The following is an 18,846-nucleotide window of genomic DNA, read 5'->3' on the forward strand; positions in this document are numbered from 1 at the left end:
GGGAGGAGGCGGCGTCTCCGGGTCTCCCGGGGGGAGAAGGTCTGGAACAGCGGCTTCTGAGCCAAGCGAAGCGGCGAGAGATGGCGGGAGGGTCGGGGGGGGTTTGTTGGAAAAGCCGGAGGGGGTTTAAAAGGGCAGAGTCGCACCTCCCTGCTCTCCCGAGACTCCCGCTGCGCTCCAAGTGTGAGTAAATGCAGGCAATGTTTCTGCCCAGCCGTGCCCCGAGTCCCGTAGACAGGTTGCACAGGTGAGATGCCCGAACTGTAACAGCAGTGTGTCTGTGTCAAGCTCATTTTCGGTCTGAGCGGCTCTTTGGATGGATTGTAAAGTGGAAATTCTGTGTGGACATTGCAAATTGAAAGCAAAAGAAGTGTCAAACAGGGGCAGGAGGGAGAGAGCCTTGAGTGAAAACACAATGTAGGTCAGTGCACTTTATGTAGCAAAGATAAAGATACATAACCAACGTTTGGAGCTGGAGTTCTTCTCCAAGGGATGAACAAGATGTTATACAGGTACTCCCCGACATACATCCGTGTTCTGTTCTGGTCCACTGGTTGTATCTCGGATTGGATGTATGTCGGAATAGCCCTGTAGGGACTACTACCCACAAAAGCCGCTCGCAGGCTCGGTGAGGGTCTTATGACCCTTGGGGCCAATATTGAAAGAGCCAAAATCTGTGTACTGACCTTGTGAGTTGGCGTCTGTCGGCTGGACGCAGCCCTCTTGGTTCCTGTGCGCATGCGTGGAGGGTTGGCGTATTGGAGTTCGGCTGGCGCAAGTGTGAGACTTAAGTGCCCTAAGTGGGGAGTTGTGAGGCTCCTTCAACATTGTGAGGCTCCTTCAACATCTCCAGAACCCATGACACCTTGGTCCATCTCCATCCTGGGATCTCCTGCATCTAGAAACTTGCCCAAAGCAAGACAAGTAAAACACGAAAATCTGCAGACGCCGTGGTAGAAGTAAAAACACAAGGTTGGAGAAACTCAGCAGGTCAAACAGTGTCCTTTACATAGCATGTTGAATTTGTGCCTTTAACCGAACTCCAATACGCCAATCCACCGCACATGCGCCAACCGAAGACTTGCGTATGCGCACAGGAATCAAGGTGGTCGCGCCCAGCCTTTTTGGCTCTTACGTGCCCTGTATCCCTGTTACAATTTGTCAAATACAACATAAACCATATAAATGTTATATTTTTAAAATTTTTGGTCGTATTTCCAGATGATCATAGGTTGTGAGTCAGGGACTGCCTGTATGGCAAAGATCCAGGCGCCTGCCTTCATTTTGCTCATCCCTTGATGAAGTGCTCAAGCTGGAACATTGGTTCTGTTACCTTTATCTTTGCTATATAAAGGACACTGTTTGACCTGCTGAGTTTCTCCAACTTTGTGTTTTTACTTTTACCATGACGTCTGCAGATTTTTATGTTTATACTTGTCTTGCTTTGGTCAAGTTTCTAGATGCAGGAGATCCCAGGATGGAGATGGACCAAGGTGTCGTGGGTTCTGGAGGTGTTGAAGGAGCCTCACAACTCCCCACTTGCACTTGACTCATTATTTTAAAAGGGCAAGTGCGGTTTTGGGGGGAAAAACACTGAATGTCAGGTCTATGTTTGCTGAATCCGTCTGTGGCAGGATTTGGCAAATGCACAACCACATTTCCTCAAGGGTCAGTCCTTGGCTGATGCTTCTGCTGCTTGTCGTGCATGTTATCGGAAATACACCAGCACATAGACGCAACTGCCCCCTCCCCACCCCCACCCCTCCCCCCATAGTGTTGGCACACCTTCCCTCCACTCCCACATCCAGTCCATTGAGAAGCAGCTCTCTTCAGTGTGGGAGCCTTTGCCTTCAGAACCTTGATCCACGACCCTCACGGTGGGTTGAATCCCAGGTTGAGGTTCAGATCTCAAATCTACCTCGATCCACCCATTCCCAATTCATCTGTTCAAACCATCGTCCATGAATTTGACGATTCAAGCCCCGGTGTTCTCCCCATCAACTAGTTTGGGTGAGATCACTGTCCAAGCTCGTCCATCCCGGCTCTCTGCACTGACTTCCTCAGCGAACATCCCTTTGATTCTCCAGTCCCTGCTTTGGCTTCTCCAATCCCCTCAGGAATGTTGCTGTTACCGCTTACAGGATCGCCACGCTCCTTCACTGCTGCTGTCCTTTCATAGGTCCAGAGTTCAGGAATTCCCTCCGGAAAACTCCCCACCCTTAGCCAGGCCTCTGTTATCATCAATGCAGGAATTAGTTTCAAAATATCTGGTGAAGGAATTAAATGTACTCATTACCATGGATAGACTTTGCTGTGGCCTTTTGATTACCCATTCATAATGAATAAGAGTTTAATGTCATATACGTTGTACAATGTACACATTCACCGAAATTCTTACGTGCTGCAGCTGAACAGATCCTTTATACAAAAGAACTAAAACACCTACAGTACTATACTCAATTGAATTAAAAAGAGACAATGAAGACAAAAAGATTCCAGAATTTTTTTATTGTCATGTTCAGAACATGTAATATTACATGAAATTGCCTTCTGCCTGCCGTAAGGGAGAGTCACCATTAGAATCGCCCGGTGCCCCTTACATTATGAGAGAAAGAGAAGCAAAAGAGAGTCCCTTCAGAGTGACTGAGTGTCCGTGGATTCACCGCCAACGCTCCCGCAGACTCTGCAGCCGCCCAGACTCCGGTTGGATCCATTGGCAACCCAAGCTCCAGATCCAAGCCTCCGACACCATCAGGAAGCCTCCAGTGCCCGAGACCCCTTCGGGAGCCCTTCTTACCCTCTTGAAACCCGGCTCCGATACCTGGTTCCCATGAGACAGTCTCCAGCAGCCCCCAGCCTGTCTGATCACCTCATTGCAGGATGGCATGGATGGTTTGGAGAGGATGCAGAAGAAGTTTATCTGGAGGGTTAGATACAAGGATGGTTGGGCATTCCTGAAGGGGACCCTCTTTTGTTTTTGCAAGGGGCACAGGTGTTATCTTTTTGTTTGCTTTACAGCAGACAGAAAGCAATCTAATGTTATAATACATGTTCTGACAATAAAGAAATCTTGATCAACTGCAATATCAATACTTAAGATGTATTCACTTGGATCAGATCTCCTGCAGCTTTCAACGTCAATCTCTCATCCCAGGAACCGACCTTGCAGATCTCTGTTGTATCCCTACACCCTCCCAATGGTGAGATGGACAGGGTGAATACATCTTCCATTTATTTTTATTCCCACCCGCCCCCCATGCTACCACCCAAGGGAGTGTCTCCTCCCTCAGGCATTCCCTCCTGGAATCCTGCCATTTTGTTTGAGCTGATGGATTCCCGTTCCACTGCCCAGGGCCCAGTGGTGTTTCTGCTGGGAGAGCGGAGGGGTTTCCAGACATGGGAAAGGGAAATATTGGGAGGCTCTGGGGGCCAACAGATACTCAGAGGGCTGAACAGCCTCCTCTAGAGCGACAAGGGGATAAACAATGGCAGAGTTTGTTCGATGTGTGGACTGTGGAGGATAGGAGTTCACTGGGTTTGGGGGAAACATGATGCAGCTCCAGTGGCGGGGGGGGGGGGGGGGGTCACATTCAGGATGGATGCTCCCTCAGTGATGAGAGTATTTGGTGTTTCTCCTTCTCCAGGAATAGACAACCAGACAGTAATGGCAGTGCAGTCCCTGCTCGACAGTCAGGGGGCTGTCTCGGACCCAGCCACGCAGGGTGTGGTGCCCAACAGCATACAGACCGCCCTGGGTGAGTGTCCGGGGGCAGTGTGTGGGGTCGATGCTGGAAACACTGCCCCTCAACCCTGCCCCAACCCCCATCCTCTACACACCTCCCCAACACTCCTTGTACCCCAACACTGCTTGTACCCCAACACTGCTTGCTGTCCCTCTCCCATCCGTTTGATCCTTCCTCCTCCATACACCCCTTTCCCTCCTCCCTTATCACTCCCCCTCCCCTGAACTACTCCCTCCTCCTATCCCCACCTCACCTTGTCCCTCCTCCCCTAAACCCATCCCCACCTCCCCATCCCTCCCCCAGAACCTCTCCCCATCAACCAAGGTCTCTCCATCCTCGCAACCCAAACCATTCATTATCCTCGATATCCCCAACCTTTTTCTCCAATCCTGCCTCTGACCCCGACATTGACTGTTCATAGTCCTCGTCTCTGACTCCTTGTGCATCCCATCTGTTAATCCCATCTGTGACCCCCTAGCTGACTCCATCTCCAACCCCTTGCTGACCCCATCCGCAACCCCATCACTGACCTAGTCTGCGTTCCCTAACTGATCCCTTCTGTGACCCTGTCACTGACGCCGTCTGCGACCCCTCGCTGGCCCCGTCTGCGACCCCCACGCTGGCCCCATCTGCGGCCCCACGCTGACCCGGTCTGCGGCCCCACGCTGACCCGGTCTGCGGCCCCACGCTGACCCGGTCTGCGGCCCCACACTGACCCAGTCTGCGGCCCCTCGCTGACCCCGTCTGCGACACCTCGCTGACCCCATTTGCGACCCCTCACTGACCCCGTCTGTGACCTCCCACAGATGAGGAGGATGTTTTTCTCTGCGGGAGGTGCAAGAAACAGTTCAACTCGCTGCAAACCTTCGTAGCCCACAAGCGGGATCATTGTCACGGCAATGCTCCCTCCCTGGCAACTGTCTCGCTGGCTCCAAGCAATGCCTACACCTCCGTCCCCACCATGACCCCTGTACCTCCACAACCAATCAGCCGTCAGGTAAGGTGGGAAGGGGTCACGGTGGAAGTGGGGCATTGATGCATTACAATGGGTGGGTCATCCCATCCTCCTCTCCCCTACCTTCCCCCCCCTCTCCATCTTCCCTCATCCCCATCCCCTCTTCACCCCCTCTGCCCCCTATCCTTCCATATTCCATACACTCCCCCTCCATATTGCCCCCTCTCCACCCATTCCCTAAATCTTCCAAAATCCTCCCCCCCCACTTTCCCGACCCATCCCACTTGGAGAGGGAGGAGGGGGTTATTGTTTACACGTAGCTCTGTGAGGGGGGTTAGAGCGATGGCTGTTCTCAACAGGTCTGCATGAGACTAACCACATTTTTCTCTCTCCCCTTTCCCAACCCCTCTCCCCCCCCCTCTACCCCGTCTCCTCCCCCTGCCTGTCCCCCTTTCCTCTCTCCCCTTCCCCACATCCCTCTACCCTCCCCACACTCGTCTGCTCAGCAAGTCCCAACCTACATCACCGTGCCTCACTCCCCACTCACCCAGGCCCTGGTGCAAGGGAACATCGTGGTGAGTGACGATATCCTGATGTCCGCCATGTCCGCCTTCACCTCCTTGGACCCCCCCATGGGCTCCCTTCCTCTTCCCGCACAGGTAGGTGCTACTCGGGACTGATACCAGCCCACCCCATCCCAATCTTCAGTGGGCCTGTGTCCATGGTGGGATGGGGTGGGGGGGGCGCTGGCCTTGGGTGAAGGAGTGAAGAGAGAGGGTGTGTGATGGAATCTATCTTCATGGCTGAGGAGTCAGTGTGGGTGATGAGGGAGGCAGTGGAGGTGTGAGGGAAGTAGAGGGGGGTGAGGGAGGTGGAGGAGGAGTGAGAAGGTGGTGGAAGAGTTAGGAAGGGACAGTGAGGGAAGTGGAGGGGATGAGTGAGGGAGAGTGGAAAATGAAGGAGGCGGAGGAGAGTGAGGGAGTTGGTGGAGGGGTGAGGGAGTATAAGGGTTCGTGGAATTGTCTCCTGGGGGAAGGGTTTGGGGCTGAACTCCTTCCCTGGGAATGCTGATATTGGCCTGGCGGGAACCTGTGACTGACGCTGTTTCATCTGCTTTCCCCAGACAAGTCACAACATGCACCCAGGGGCCTCCTATGTTCCTCCTCCGCAGCCTGGGCCTGGATCTGTCAGCCCTCCTGCCCAGCCCAGCTCCAACAGTAGTGACGTGGTGCAGGTCTGCAACACGCTGGCAACAATGAGCGGGAATTCTGCGGACGGAACACCACTGGCCATGCCGCAATTCCAGGTCGGTCCCATCTCCAGCGGAGCGCAGACCTCCAGGTGTGGCGAGAAGGAGGGAGGAGGTGGAGGGAGTGATGGCGATCCCTGACCTAATCATGGGACACAGAAACAGACCCTTCTGTCCACCTTCTCCATGCTGACCATGGACTCTGGCCACTTGCAACAGGCTTGTATCCCTGCACTCCTCCCCCATCAAAGTTCCTGTCCAAACACCGTATGAATATTGTAATTGTATCAGCCTCCACATCCACCCCTCCAGCAGCCAGTTCCATCGTCACCATCCCCATGTTGAAGACTTGCCTGTTTTAAATTTTTCCCCACTCACCTTCAAACTGTGTCCTCTTGTTTGATACACTTGTGCAGGAAGAAGACTCCCTGCTCATGTCAATAATAATTTTATAAACCTCTGAAATAGCCTCCTCTGTACCTGTGAGAATAAACCTATTCTATCCATCTTTTCTTTCTACATCCTGGTGAATCTCTTCTATACTCTCACTATGGCGTCCTGTGGAGTGGTGACTAGAATATAACAATCTGTCACCCACACCTGGCTGCATCTGCCCATCATCCCCCAAATTCACCTATCACCTTCCTCTCATTCTTTGTATTGGATGTCTCCCCTCAATACTCAATCCTGAAGGTATCTCGACCCAAAATATCAACCTCCACAGCTTCTGCTTGGTGCCCTGAGTGCTCCCGATGGTTTGATTCTTGCATGAGAGTCGTGAATCTGCAGTTGCTGAACTTGCAATGTCAACTGATATTGCTGGAAGGAATCAGCAGACCAGGGTGCATCTCTGGAGAGAGAAGCACCTATTTCTTAGTATTACAGAGGTATGATGATGCGGTAGAGACCTGGTAGATGAGGGAATATGAGGGGCTTCCCCTCCTGAATGAACGGCCAGGTTCTCCAGGCCGCCCCAGTCGTAGCCCCTGCACTAATCCAACAAGGTCCTGTCAAGACCAATGCCTGATTCAGGTTCACCCTCACCCATCACTGCCCATCTCCCTCACTTACCTCTCCCCACCTCCCTTCTCTCCATAAGAATTAAGGCCATTTGTCCCATCAAGTCTGCTCTGCCATTCAGATCATGGCTGATGTATTTTTTTCCTCTCGACCGCAATCTCCTGCCTTCTCCCAAGAACCTTTGAACCCATCATCCTATAAATATACCAAATGACTTGGCCTCCATAGCTGTCTGTGGCAACAAATTCCACAGATTCACTACCCTCTGGACAAATAAATTGTTCCTTATTTTCTGAGGCTGTGTCCTTGTGGTGAATGTCTGCCAAGCTGCCTGTCTCCCCTCTGGCGAGCCTTGCTGTACTAACATTGGCTGTGCATTATCTCTACTGTTCAGGACACTCCCCTTGGGTATAACTGTGTATGCACCTATTGTCTTTCATTATTGTACCATGAGTTTCTGCTAATAAAAGCCATTATTGTTTGACCACATCGTCTTTGTCTACATCATCAACTGGTGCTTCAATTTTATTAGTAGAAACTCATGGTACAATAATGAAAGACAATAGGTGCATACACAGTTATACCCAAGGGGAGTGTCCTGAACAGTAGAGATAATGCACAGCCAATGTTAGTACAGCAAGGCTCGCCAGAGGGGAGACAGGCAGCTTGGCAGACATTCACCATAGTCTCCCCCTGGCAGAAGAAGGGTTAAAATCAAAAGGACAGCTGCTAATAAAAGCCATGATTATTGTTTGACCACATAGTCTTTGTCTACTCCATCAACTGGCACTTCAGTCCTCTTTTCCTCGACTTCCCCAGTACTCGAAACATCTTCTCTACGTCCACTCCATCCAGATTAGATACTATTTATTATTACGTCGTGCAGCTGCAGAGCCCCTCACTGGTCCATCATCATTGTGTGGGGTCGTCTCCTCTGCTTCTCCTTCTCAACGGGTGGAGGGGGTTGTTCTCCTCACTACTGGTGCCCTGTGCCAGTCTCCCAGTGTCTGCAACCCCTCAAGGTGTTGCCATTTTGGGCACAGTCCCCGCGGTTGCAGGATAGAACCATAGAACACTGCAGCACAGAAACAGGACCCTTCAGCCCTTCTAGTCTGTGTTACTCCATTTTTTTCTGCCTAGCCTCACTGACCTGAACCTAGTTCATAGCCCTCCATACCTCTCCCATCCATGTACCTGCCCCAAATTCTTCTTAAATGCTAAAATTGACACTACATTCGTCACCTCAACTGGCAGCTCATTTCACACTCCCACTACTCTTTCTGTGAAGAACTTCCCCCTAAATTTTTCCCCTTTCACTCTTAAAGATGTTAAAGAAAACACCATCAGCTCCTTTAACAGGTCATTTAAAGCCTGTACTGAGCTTTTGGTTTTAGGACTGGGCAGTAGGACCCTGCATGGGATCGCTGTGCCTCTGCTCTCTGCTCTCCCCAGGTCTGAACCAGTGGGAGCACTGCCGTTACAGTATCTCCAGCAGCGCTGCCATTTTGTTTCGATGAGTTTCAATGTGATTTCGCCCCCCCAACCCTCAACCTTCTGAACTCCACAGGCCCAGAGTCATCAAACACTCTCCATTCCTTCTTCCATGGCTCAACACATTCCATAGTCCAGCTTGTGGTTTACTGCATTAGGATACCATACGTATGCAGGTGGTTGTTGTATTCTCTGCCAAGCTCCCCCGCACTTCCAATGAGGGAGGGGCCCCTCCAGATTGGTTCCCAGTGTTAACCCTCACCACCATCCTGTGCGGCCTTCAGGTTCCCAGCCAGTGCGTGGAGAGTTCGCCGTTCACCACTCCCCCCGTCTACAGCCCGGGGAAGCAAGGCTTCAGAACCAAGACCAGCACCATCATCACAGCGCCAGCCCTCAACCCTGCCGGCTACCAGCCTGAGCTAGCCAAAGGCAGTCTTTCTAAAGACCCCGTCATCACCCAGGAAGGTAAGCTCACCCCTTGCTCCTCCCTCCCGTCTCCCCTCCAGACACACCCCACTTCCAAGACACAAGCACAGAAACACGCAAGATACAAAAGTACTGGAGAAACTCAGCAGGTCATGTAGCATCCATAGGCTGTAAAAGGTCACCAACCTTTTGGGCCCTGGCCCTTCATTTAAGTATGAGTAGCAAGTTGGCTTTCATTGCTAGAGGGATTGAATTTAGGAGCAGGGAGGTTCTGCGGCAACTGTGGTGAGGCCAAAATCTGGAGGACTGCGTGCAGTTCTGGTCTCCTGACTTGAGGAAGGATGTATTGGCTTTGGAGGTGGTGCAGAGGAGCTTCATTTGGTTGATTCCAGAGATGAGGGGTTTATTCTGTGAGGAGAGATTGAATCACCTGGGACTGTACTCACTGGAATTCAGAAGAAGGAGAGGGGATCTCACAGAAAATTATGAAAGGCATTGGTGGGGGAGACTAGAACTAGGGGACATAACCTTAAAATTCAGGGCATAGATGAGGAAGAATTGATCTTCCCAGAGTGGGGTGAACCTGTGGCGTGGAATCTGTGGTGGCCTCAGTATTTTAGACAAGGTTGGATAGGTCTTTATGTAGTAGGGGAATTAAGGGCTACGGGGAAAAGGCAGCTTGGTGGAGATGAGCCCATCGTCAGATCAGCCATGATCACTTTGAATGGTGGAGCTGGCTCGACGGGCTGAATGGCAACTCCTGCTCCTATTTCTTATGACCAAACTGCAGACAGGCACCTGAATAAAAAGGTAGGGAAAGGTGGGAAGAAAGAGCAGGGGGAGGGTAGAAGAGAGAGAGAAAGGCTGAGGCATGATAGGAGGGAGAGTATAGCTCTCTGAATGGGAAGGGAAGGGAGTGGGATAAAGGGATAGGGGAAGAGAGAGATTGGGGTAGGTCAGGGGTTAATGGAAACCGGAGAAGTCAGTTTTAATACTGTCTGATTGGAGAGTGCCCAGACGAAATAGTAAGTGTTCCTCCATTTTGTGGGTGGCCTCAGTTTGGCAGGTCCATGAGACCATGGTGAGGACATCTATTTCCTCTCTCTCTCTCTCCACTTAGAGTGAGATTTAAATTTAGAGATACAGCACGGAAACAGAGCCTTCCAACCCGTGCCGTCCAAATCCATCCACATGACCTACGTCTTGGGAGGGTGGGAGAAAACCGGGGTGCCTGGAAGAAACACGTGCGGATCATGAGGAGAACATACAATTTCTTAACAGACAACTCAAATTTATGAGAAGGATTCAGATATAACTTCCTGAATTGGTTGCTTCTTTTTTCTGACAAGAAACTAGAGAGGTATTTATGGGAACTATAGCTCCTTGCATCTCATTCTTGGGGGGGGGATGGAGGGGAGAGGGAAGCATCAACATATTGCACATTAGCCCAGCTATTCTCAATGAGGGCCATCATTCTCTTTTCACATCACGTAACATATTTATTTTCGTGTATTTGGAAATAGAGAAGAAACCAACTAAACTTGGCTGCTTCACAGGGAAGGGGGGGCCATAAACTTGGCGGGGGAGTATAACCAAAGAAAGGTTGAGAATGGGTGGGGTAGACAACCAAGATGGGAAAACCAGTTATTCAGAAAGTACCAGCCTTTCAAATTCAAGCATAACATTTTTTTTGCCAAAAGAAACTATATGGCCCACAAAAATTGTGCATTTAATAATTAAAAAGCAAATGTCCCAAAATTTTATTCAATTTTTTTAATATCACCTTGGTTCTGAAGGGTTTAAACTGTTGTGGCTCCTTACACTATTCACTCACCAATACCTCAGGTACAAATTTGGAGCCCTGGTAGGAAATAATACAAGAACATTACAAGTGCTGCTTCTGAGATCCTGTGACATTCCCTCGAGTATACGCACACCCCATAGCCCCGCTTTCCTTGAGAGCTGAGTGGGGAATGACTGACACGGCATGTTCCAGACGCAACCTCTACCTCTCTGTGTTTCAGCAAAGGGGAAGTTGCAGAAGCTGAAATGCAACTATTGCGACAAAATGTTTGCCAAGAACTTTGACCTGCGACAGCATATCAGAAGGTGGGTGTGGACGAGGTCAGAGCGATAAACAGCCTTTGCCCCTAATTGTTGCTGTTAGTCTCAGTCATCTCCAACCCTCCCCTCCTTCCCCAACACAATCCAGCTCCAGTTGAGGACTTCCTGTTGGACCACCAACATTATCCTTCCACCAGTCACCTCTGCTCCTTGTCCCTTGGTCAGACAGGACACTCCACCCCCGAATCAGAATTTGTTGCTTCATATCTGGTACAATAAGAAGGATTCCTCTGCCATCAGTCCAAAAGGTTAACTCTGAATGACAAGAAGTAGAACAAGAGGCATAGATAGGGTGGACAGCCAGTGCCTGTTTCCCAGGGCAGGAATAGCAAACACCAGGAGACACATGTACAAAGTGAGGGGAGGGAAGTTTAAGGGACACATCAGGGATGTCTTTTACACAGAGTTGTAGGTGCCTGGAATGCCTTGCCGGGGATGGTGTTGGAGGCTGAAACATTGGGGGTATTTAAGAGACCCTTAGGCTCGTGATTAAACTTTCAAGGGTATCAGGTGGTGCAAAGAGATAGACAGGATGGTATGGGAGGTGGAGTTGCACTCTTAATCAGAGATGAGCTCCAGGCAATAGTGAGGGATGATATAAGATCTAAAGAGCATAATGTTGAGTCCATTTGGGTAGAGATAAAGAATAACAAAGGGAAAAAATTATTGGTGGGTGTTATCTATCGCCCACCAAATAACAATAGTTTAGTGCCACAGGAAATAAATAGAGAGATAAGTGAGGTATGTAATAATGATAAGGCAGTAGTCATGGGGGTCTTTAACTTCCACATAGATTGGGAAAATCAAGTTGGTCATGGGAGTCTGGAAGAGGACTTCATAGAATACATCCGTGATAACTTTCTTGAGCAGCATGTTAAGGAACCAACAAGAGAAAATGCTCTCCTGGATCTAGTGTTGTGCAATGAGATAGGTAGAGTAAATGATGTAATAGTCAGAGACCATCTGGGAAATAGGGATCATAGTATGATTGAATTTCTCATTCAGATGGAAGGGGAAATAGTTAGATCTAAAACTAATATATTATGCTTAAACAGGGGTGACTACCATAGGATGAGGGAGGAATTGGGCAGAGTGGACTGGGAGCACAGGCTAATTGATGAAACAGTTGAAGAATGGATTAAGTTAATGAACTTAGAGATATTGTCCATTGTTTGTCTTTTCTTAATAAATCCAGTTTCGTCAAGTTTTACTATTTTTGGTACACAGACAGCCAATCTGCTTGCTCATAGTTTTGCTATTATCTGATTCCACCTGCATTGAATTCACCCATTGTTATTGAATGAAGATCTACCGGGACCAATGCCTGAAGAGGGCGCACAAAATCAGTGAATCGGTGCGGACTCGAAAGGCCAACATGGCCTGTTTCCGCTCTGTAAATGGTTATATGGTTAACAGTGGAAGATTTTCAGAAATATTTTGTAATGCTCAACAAAAATATATTCCGGTCAGGAAAAAGGGCAGCAAGGGAGGGAAAAATCAACCGTGGTTAACAAAGGAAATAAAGGAGAATATAAAATTGAAGGCGCAGGTATATAAAGCTGCAAAGAGCAGTGGGAAACTGGAAAATTGGGAAAACTTTAAGAGACAACAAGGAGTTACAAAGCGGGTAATAAGAAATGGGAAAAAGGATTATGAAAGTAAATTGGCACAAAATATAAAAACAAAGCAAAAAATTTTATAAATATATAAAACGGAAGAGGGTGGCCAGAGTTAACATAGGACCCTTGGAGGATGAGAAAGGAAAACTGGTAGCAAAAAATGAGGAAATGGCCGAGGCATTAAACAAATATTTTGTGTCAGTCTTCACGGTGGAAGACACGTCCAGCATGCCCAAGTGCGGAGTTAAGGATGAGAATGTTGGGGAGGGCCTTGATAAAATAGTTGTTACAAAGGAAGTAGTGATGGAGAAACTAATGGGACTAAAGCCAGACAAATCACCTGGTCCTGATGATATGGATCCAAGGGTTCTGAAGGAAATGGCAGAAGTTATAGTTGATGCATTGGTGGTCATATTCCAAAATTCCTTGGATTCTGGGCAGGTCCCGGCAGACTGGAAGACAGCAAATGTCATGCCACTTTTTAAGAAGGGATGTAGGCAGAAGACTGGAAATTATCGGCCAATTAGCTTGACGTCTGTAATTGGAAAAATACTTGAAGCCGTCATTAAAGATGAAATAGTGAAACTTTTGGAACGTAAGGGTTCAATCAGGCATACGCAGCATGGTTTTAGAAAGGGAAGATCTTGTTTGACAAACTTGTTAGGATTCTTTGAGGATATAATGGGTGCAGTGGATCGAGGGGAACAGTTGATGTTGTATATTTGGATTTCCAGAAAGCGTTTGATAAGGTGCCGCACAAGAGACTTATCAGTAAGTTACAGCAAAGTGGAGTCCGGGGAAGTATATTGGCCTGGATTGAAAATTGGTTGTCTGACAGGAGGCAGAGAGTCGGGATAAATGGGAGTTTTTCAGGTTGGCAGAGAGTGGTAAGTGGGGTGCCGCAGGGGTCGGTGTTAGGCCCACAACTGTTCATCATTTACATTGATGACTTGGAGGAGGGGACAAAATGTGGTGTAGCTAAGTTTGCGGATGACACCAAATTGAGTGGAAGAGCAAATTGTAATGAGGATGTGGAGAGTCTGCAGAGGGATAGAGTTAAGCTGGATGAGTGGGCAAAGGTCTGGCAGATGGAGTACAATGTTAGTAAGTGTGAGGTTATCCACTTTAGCAAGAAAAATAAAAGAGCTGAATATTATTTAAAGGGTGAAAAACTACAGCATGCTGTTGTGCAGAGGGACTTGGGAGTGCTTGTGCATGAATCGCAAAAAGTTAGGTTGCAGGTGCAGCAGGTTATTAAGAAGGCAAATGGAATGTTGGCCTTCATCGCTAGAGGAATTGAATTCAGGAGTAGGGAGGTAATGTTGCAACTGTATAAGGTACTGGTGAGCCTGCACCTGGAGTACTGTGTCCAGTTCTGGTCTCCATATTTGAGGAAGGATATACTGGCTTTGGAGACAGTCCAGAGGAGGTTTACTAGGTTGATCCCTGGGATGAAGGGGTTGACTTATGATGAAAGATTAAATCATCTAGGATTGTATTCGCTCGAGTTCAGAAGAATGAGAGGAGATCTTATAGAAACATATAGGATTATGAGGGGTATGGATAGGATAGATGTAGGAAGGTTTTTGAGCTGGCCGGGGAAACTAAAACAAGAGGACACAGTCTCAAGATTCGGGGGAGTAGATTTAGGACAGAGATGAGGAAAAATAGTTTTTCCCCAGAGAGTAGTGAATGTTTGGAATTCTCTATCCAGGGAAGTGGTTGAGGCTGCCTCATTAAACATATTTAAAATTCAGTTAGATAAATTTTTACATGATAGAGGAATTAGGTGATAATGGGGAGAAGGCAGGTAGGTAGAGTTAGGTCATAAATTAGATCAGCCATGATCGTATTGAATGGTGGAGCAGGCTCAGGCCATTTTTGGCCTACTCCTGTTCCTACTTCCTATGTTCCTATGTGATGAAAGAAAAGTAAAGGGTTATGGGGAAGGAAGGGATTAGTATTTTTTAAGGAATACAATGGTCAAGGGCCAAAGGGCCTGTTCTGTGCTGGGGTGGTCTATGTTCTAAGAACATAATTATAGAGGATAGGGTTTCAATCATTAGCGTCAGTCAAGTGCAGCATGAGAGCACTGTTGTGGGGTTCATTCAGGAGCCTGATGGCTTCAGGGAAGATACCATCTTTAAGCTTTGCTTCGCACATATTCACTGTTTTGCAGGTCCTCTGCCAAAATACTTTACGCATGATCTTAGCCAAAAGGCTGAGAAGTGATTTTATTGCTTAGAAATTGGTTTGGGATGTCTCGCAATGAGGAAAAGTGCGATATTCAGCTTTATACCTTTGGAGTTTCAGGGTAAGGGTCTGAGTGAATGTTTAAGGGCTCTGAGTTTTAAAGGAACAGCTCCCCTCCAAACCCATGTCTCAAAGCCCACACCCCATTACCTTTGCAAGTTGTCAAAGACAGGACACTTTGAACAATTTAAAGTTGATTGACATTGTGACGTCCAGTCTTCCTGGTGGACCTTTGGCCTCTGACCCCCTGCCTCCCTGCTTGCCCTTCCCTTTCCAGCCACACTGGGGAGAAGCCATTCCAGTGCATCGTCTGCGGCCGTGCCTTTGCGCAGAAATCCAACGTGAAGAAGCACATGCAGACCCACAAGGTGTGGCCAGCAGGGAACTCCCACTCCTCCGTCTCCATGCAGGTTGTGACGGTCAGCCCGGACGACGAGAGGGCGCAGGGAGAGCGCGAGGTCACAGGTCAGTCCTGCGCCGGTGGGCGGATGGCGAGCGCTCGCATGAGTTGGGGGAAGCACGGAGCTCTCGGTCAACTGCATGGGAGAGGAGGGCGGATTCAGGCTGGGTCACCAACATACAGTATGGTCGTGGAGTTGCCATTGAGAAACGAGGAGGGGGGCACTTATTTAAGATTATTGTTGTATAACAAAATAGATAATGTGATATTTATCGAAATTTCCTTTAGTCTACCATAAGGCAGGCAAAGATTTGCCATCAGAAATTGCCCAGCATCCCTTACAGCCAAAGAAAGAGAAGCAAAGAAGCGTTCCCTCAGAATCACTGAATGTCCGTAGTTTGTCTCCAGCGCTCCCACAGCACACAGTCTTCAGTCCAAACTATCAGCAACCCCAGGTCCAGATCCGAATCTCTTAACACAATCAGGAAGCCTCCAGCACCCTCCCGCATCCCATTTCCAATACCTGGTACCCCTTCAGCCAGTCTCCAGTAGTCCGCAGTCTGGTGTGAATCCTTCGACCACAGTCACCAGCAGCCAGCGTGGGTTTCCTTGCCTCGAGTCACCAACAGCTCGCCACCTGTGTGTTCTGCAGCCGCTGAACCCTTCACTGGTGCGCTGCCGTGGTCACCGTCCCATGGGTTGTTCATTTACTTCTCCTCAAATGGGGGTGGTCTCCCCATTTTCTAGTGCCCATGCCAGCCCTCTATTTCCCCTGAACCCAGGCACCACCATCTTGGGCCAGACCCCGCGGTTGTGGGATTTTAAAATAAACTACCGTCAGCTCCTTTAATGGATTGTTTAAAGCCTGTACAGAGCCGACGGCAGTTGGACTAAGCAGTTTTACTGCGTGGAGGTGCACTGTGACTTTGCTCCCCACTCTCTGCAGATCGGCACCAGCGCCGCTAATTAAGTACTCAAGGGGAGGGTGGGGGGAGAACATGCAAACTCCACACACACAGCAGCCAAAATCAGGATAGAACTCGATTCCCGGGTCTGTGAGGCGGTGGCTCCAATGTCTGCACCACTAGGTGTGAGGGAAGGTGAGAAAACGCAGGAAGGGTGGTGGGGAAACCCCAGTTAGGTAACCCGCAGGGCCACAAGGCCTGTTGAATCAGATGTTCATACTTGGCCGGGGTGGACACAATGGGCCAATTGGCCTCTCCACACCGGGTGAATCTAGGATTTTTATGCAGGAGGAGGTTGGATTCTGTTCTGCTGAGGTTGTGAAGAGAGGAGTGAGAAGACTCCATTCATCTCAGTTCTGTGCAGCCCCTGTCAGTGAAAGCACCCGGGGTGACCGATGACTTTTAACCTGCATTTCTCCCTCTCTTTCTCTCGCCTCTCCCTCCCCTCTCTCCCCTCCCCTCTCTCCCCTCCCCTCTCTCTCCTGTCCCTCTCTCCCCTTTCTCCCCTCTCTCCTTTCTCTCCTTTCTCCCCTCTTTCCCCACCCCTCTGCCCTCTCCTCTTCCCTTCCTCCCTCCCCTCCCTTCCGGTTTCCCCCCCTTTTCACCATCCATCCCTTTCTCCCTCACCCCTCTTTCCCTTCCTCACCTCTCCTCTTTCTCCTCCTCCCTCCCTTCCCATATCTTTTCTGCCTTCTATCCCAAGCAGAAGTACAGGAGGCAGAGCACACTCCGCCCCAGACCTCGGACCTGGCTCTGGGAGCTAGGGGCCAGGAGGCACAGCAGATGCTGGTGATCGACAGCTCATACCAATGCCAATTCTGTCCTTGTAAATTCGTCACCTACTTCCAACTCAAGTCACACATGATCCAACACAAGAATCAGCAGGTGGGTGTTATCCTCCCCACCCCTGCCCAACTCCCACTGCCCTTGGAGCACATTTACCCCTCTGGTCAATCCTGTCACACCTTGCTGGTCACCTCCCCAGTTTTGAGCAGTGTGTCCCAAGTGCATCAGTCTGAGCCACTGCTAGTCTCCCCCAGTTTAGGATGGCTATGTCCCTCAAAACCCTCCCAACAGGTTCAGTAACCACCCTCCCCCCCTTCCAATCTGTGATCGTAGCTTCTGGTTTCTTCCCCTGCCACATAATCTCTATTTATTATTCTTTAAATTTAGATATACAGCACGGTAACAGGCGCTTTTGACCCACGATCCCATGCCACCCAATTGGCCTACAACCACTGGTACGTTTTTGAATGGTGATAGGAAACCAGAGCCCCTGGGGAAAACCCACACAGACACAGGGATAACATACCCCTTCTTACAGGCAGTGCAAGGTTCGAACCCCGATCCCGATCGCTGGTACTGTAACAGCATTGCACTAACTGCTACACCAAATCCTTCACGAGGAGGGGCCTCCATCTGAGGAAACCCCAGCCTGTAGATGGCCTGTGTGCCCAACACCACCTCCCTGTTTGTGGTCATTTTCCCAGATTTTCTGCCCCCCAATTTTTGACAGTGTCAGGGTTTCTTCTCCCTGAGTCTCCAGCCCTGGTGTTACCTGTCGATGGTTGGAGCACAGCAAAGAGTAAAATGGCTCTTTTCAAGTATCTGTACAACTGTTAGATACGTCGCTGTTTATCTTAAAAAATATGTGCAGTAGAACAAAGTATACTCTCCACAGTTATTGAGAATTTTCTTTTGGTAAAGAAACACAATTTAAATCAGGAGTAAAACACGAAAGTCTGCAGACACCACAGTTGAAGTCAAAACACAATTCTGGAGAAACTCAGCAGGTCAAACAGCAACGATTAAAATAGATAACTGGCGTTTCAGGCTTGAGCCCTTCATCAATACTTTTGCTATATAAAGCACACTGGCCTGCTAAGCTTCTCCCGCATTGTGTTTTTACAATTTAGATCAGGATTTCCAATGGGAATAGGCCAGAGCTGAGTTTGATTCCCTTGCCTTCTCAGGTGTACAAATGTGTCGTGAAGAATTGCACCCAGACCTTTGTGAAGCTGGAGGAGTTTGTCGAACACATCAAGAATCACGACAATGAGATAACCTATCGCTGTCACCTCTGCAGCAAGATCTTCCCCTCACTCTATGAGTTGGGAGTTCACCAGTATTCCCACAGTTTGTATCCACAGCAGCTGCAAAAAAAAGGCCCCACATTTTACAGGTCAGTCTCGCTGATCGTTCCCAAGCTTCCCGGTATCTCATGGACAACCAAGTCCGTGTATGCACACTGTTCTCCCTGTTGGAGTTGATCTTCCCGGGAGCTTCCTCACTTCCCTTGGTCTCCCCAGCCTTGTGTTTGAAGTTCCCCACTCCATCTTGCAGTCCTCAGCCCCTGTCGGATCTCCCGAAACAGACAAAGGGATTTCCTGATAAATAGATTTCCCTCCCCAACCCACTCTCTGACCTTCCCGGTTGCCCCACCCTTTTACAGCTTCCATCTCTCTCTCTCTCTCTCTCTCGCCTCCTGTTGCCTCACCTCCCATTCCTCACCACCTACACCTGTTGCCCCCATCCTCCGCTGTCTCCAAATCTGCCCCTTCAGCAGCCCCATTCTTTCTTCCACCTCCATCCTGCTACCCC

At 49.2% G+C, this 18,846-nt stretch overlaps 1 protein-coding gene across 2 annotated transcripts in view; it reads left to right on the top strand.

The window, feature by feature from the left end:
• The window catches only part of znf341 (zinc finger protein 341), a 30,273-nt gene that overhangs the window by 312 nt on the left and 11,115 nt on the right, over nucleotides 1-18,846 (top strand). The window contains exons 1-10 of one of the 2 annotated variants that reach the window (XM_069884407.1): nucleotides 151-247; nucleotides 3,645-3,755; nucleotides 4,550-4,740; nucleotides 5,205-5,357; nucleotides 5,822-6,004; nucleotides 8,743-8,923; nucleotides 10,909-10,993; nucleotides 15,158-15,345; nucleotides 16,952-17,130; nucleotides 18,219-18,427. In XM_069884407.1, coding sequence (XP_069740508.1) covers nucleotides 3,665-3,755; nucleotides 4,550-4,740; nucleotides 5,205-5,357; nucleotides 5,822-6,004; nucleotides 8,743-8,923; nucleotides 10,909-10,993; nucleotides 15,158-15,345; nucleotides 16,952-17,130; nucleotides 18,219-18,427 — 1,460 coding nt within the window. In that variant the 5' untranslated portion in view covers nucleotides 151-247; nucleotides 3,645-3,664. Of the gene's footprint in view, nucleotides 1-150; nucleotides 248-3,644; nucleotides 3,756-4,549; nucleotides 4,741-5,204; nucleotides 5,358-5,821; nucleotides 6,005-8,742; nucleotides 8,924-10,908; nucleotides 10,994-15,157; nucleotides 15,346-16,951; nucleotides 17,131-18,218; nucleotides 18,428-18,846 lie in introns of those variants that run through there. The other variant, XM_069884406.1, reaches the window with a different exon arrangement.

This window comes from Narcine bancroftii, chromosome 6 (assembly GCF_036971445.1).
Source record: "Narcine bancroftii isolate sNarBan1 chromosome 6, sNarBan1.hap1, whole genome shotgun sequence".
Lineage (NCBI taxonomy): Eukaryota > Metazoa > Chordata > Chondrichthyes > Torpediniformes > Narcinidae > Narcine > Narcine bancroftii.